At 52.8% G+C, this 3,015-nt stretch overlaps 1 protein-coding gene across 1 annotated transcript; it reads right to left on the reverse strand.

Annotated features, from left to right (window-relative positions):
* Positions 1-1,127: 1,127 nt before the first annotated feature.
* Positions 1,128-2,777, reverse strand: LOC109782704 (cytochrome P450 94C1). Its single transcript, XM_045233411.2, has one exon. It carries the CDS (start codon positions 2,663-2,665, stop codon positions 1,151-1,153), a length of 1,515 nt encoding a protein of 504 aa, XP_045089346.1. The 5' UTR covers positions 2,666-2,777; the 3' UTR covers positions 1,128-1,150.
* Positions 2,778-3,015: the final 238 nt, after the last annotated feature.

Below are 3,015 nucleotides of genomic sequence, written 5' to 3' on the forward strand. Positions count from 1 at the left end.
AGGCTTGCAAATTTTTAGTGCTCAAAGCTGTTTTACTTTGGGGTGCAGTAATAATATTATTTTCATATGGATATGTACGAGCATACATGTGAATCAATTATTTACATATTTAAAGTTTCAGATCTTTTATTTACTTCGAATGTGCTATTCATCTCCGGAGCGATTTTATTTCCGTTTCTATAGTATTTAGTCATATATGTATAATAGTGTTATATTTAGTAAAAAAGTGGGTCAAATTTTCAACATAGTTCTCTGTTTGATCTTTGATGTACTCTCAGAGACGAGCCATTATTCTGGGTTGGTCATCTTTAAAAATGTGGCATTTTCTTCCCAGCATGCTCCATTAATTTGCGTTCACAGCCTGTTTACTAAAATGGATTAATTGGTTTACTAAAATCTTGTGCACCCTGTTTTGGCCATTCAGATGAACTAAATAGTACATATATGTAACGTAAATGCCATTGCTGCAATTCCTGGCACAGCGAAGCTTGCATATCCACGTATACTTGATTGAAAGATGAATATACAGAAAAGCCATTTTCTGTCCTTCGGTTAACAAATTTTGTTATTGACATTTTTGAATCAAAACTCTAAATCTGTTACTATATTCTGTTTTGACTGACTTTTATAAAGAGAATATGTAAGTGGGCAACTCCCAGGAGAATATGATCTGAGGACAAGATTCGTGACATCGGCAAGCTTCTGAACATCTTAAAAAGAAACTTCTTCCTAGGTGGTACTCAACAGCTAAATCATGCTTTGGAAGGTAAAAGAAGAAATGTCAGGCTGACGCTGAAGGATGTAAAGGAATCAGCAAAGTTGATCGTCTTAGAGATCATATATTTTTTGTTGGTACTGCAGCAGTAGACGCACATGATTGATCTGCATTTTGATATAAGCGACTATTTATTGTTTTCCTATGCTTTTAAGGGGATGTCATTTTGGTGCCACTGTGCAATGTGGTCCTTCACCCTATTGACCAATTAAACATTTTGTAAGTAGATTTCAGCGAACACATCGAAATGCGGAAAGATGTCACTGCAATCCCCAGTGTGCTTCCGGCGCAGCAAAGCGCGCGAATCCTTCTAGTATCATGTTCAACTGTGGATTAATGCACGCATGCTATAAACCATTCTCCTAGTCATCTGAATTATGAATTTTGAGTTGTGCGTTTGATCCTCACCGGGAGGCCGCCGCTGATGGACGCCGTGAGCCCCGGCACAAACGTCGGCGCCCAGCCACTACGGCCATTCTCTCCAACCACCTCCACGTCGAACGCCTTCACCACTGCCACGCCGACCGCCTTCATCTCAGTTATGGCGAGCTCCTTGCCGAGGCACACACGGAGGCCGGCCTGGAACACCGGGTACTTGTACAGGCTCGCCGGCGCGAACGAACCGCCGGGTCCGGTGAGCCACCGATCGGGGCGGAACGCCTCGTAGTCGGCGCCCCAGATGCTGGGCGTGCGTCCCATGGCGTACGGGTGGTACATCACGCGTGACTCGCCCTCCACGTAGGTGCCGTCCGGGAGCACGTCCGCGGCGGCGCAGAACTTGGAGTCAAACTGCACCGGCGGGAACAGCCGCATGTTCTCGAACAGCACCGCGTGGGTATACTGCAGGCTCATCAGGTGCTCGTAGGTGGACGGCTTGTCGCCGCCGGCCTCCGCGCGAATGGCGGCCGCGACTTCAGGGTTCTTGTGCAGGTGGATGAAGAGCGTGGTAAGCGCGGAGGCGACCGTATCCCGGCCAGCGAGGAGGAAGCTGACGATGATGTCGCGGAGATACTTGTCGTCCATGGCGACGTCCGAGGCCATGAAGCGGGACAGGAGGTCGTGGGTGTTGTCGAAACCCAGAGTCCGGCGCTGCAGAATCATGGCCGACGCGAGGTCGTCGACGAGCTTGATGGCCTTCTTAAGCTCCCTCTCGGACCCAATGTTGAGCATCCGCTTCATCTTCCACACCAACGGCGAGGCCGCCGCGCCCCGCATGGCGCAGAGCCGCGAGGCGGTGTCGAACGCGTTGGCTAGGTCCGACATGGGCATGTCGAGGTCGAGGCAGCCCGGGTCCAGCCCGAAGGAGATCTTGCAGACGGTGTCGAAGGCGAACCGTCGGAACACGTCCTGGAGGTCGATCACCTTGCCCTCGTCGGCGGCGTCGGCTAGGGCTGGCAGGAGGCGCGTCTCCACCTCCTGGGCGACGATCTTGTAGGCGTAGGAGCGCACGGTGACGCTGCCGAGCTGGAGGCTGGCCATCTTGCGCTGGTGGCGCCAGGCGTCGCCGTCGACGTTGAAGATGCCGGCGCCGAGGAGGTCGCCGAGGAGCGCGGCGAAGCGCTTGCCCTTGGGGAAGTTGTCGAAGCGGGTCTTGAGCATGTACTCGACGTTGGCCGGGTTGGCGGTGACCGTGCAGCCGAGGACGTGGACCTGGACGGTGCCCGTCGGCGACTCGCGCAGCAGGTGCGCGTACCAGTCGGCGAGGTTGGTGAAGTCCTTGGCCCACGACCCCGTGAGGTAAGCCCGGCACACGTGACAGCCGCACCAGGGGTTGGGCCACCGGCGCACGAGCAGGAGCACCGCGCCGAGCGCCACCGAGAAGATGGAGAGGCTGAAGAAGGCGAGCCCCGCGCACCGCGCCCCCCATGACAGCTCCAGGGCATCATCCATTGCTCCGGGATGAGTTGCTCACGAGTCACGAGTCAAGGAGACGGTGTGAGCATGGTGTGGGGAGAGTCGTCTATATACTCCCATGGAGTTGGCCACATTAAGCATGATGGGCGTACGGGGGAAGAAGAAGCACATGGAGTACGTGCGCCAATGCTTTGAACATACCGGTGTCTTAACGACAGTTGGGCCCGTTCCTTTTTTTCGAATTAAGGAGCTGTTGGCTCCACATTTTTCATTTCAAAGTGTGGGCCTGTGTGTGCATGAATGATCAACAAAGCCTTTATTAGAGAAAATTAGTAAATTGCTAAACTTGATCTGATGGGCGCCCGAAAAAGAATTGCAGTCCTGCT

The sequence above is a fragment of the Aegilops tauschii genome, chromosome 2, assembly GCF_002575655.3.
Source record: "Aegilops tauschii subsp. strangulata cultivar AL8/78 chromosome 2, Aet v6.0, whole genome shotgun sequence".
Classification (NCBI taxonomy): domain Eukaryota; kingdom Viridiplantae; phylum Streptophyta; class Magnoliopsida; order Poales; family Poaceae; genus Aegilops; species Aegilops tauschii.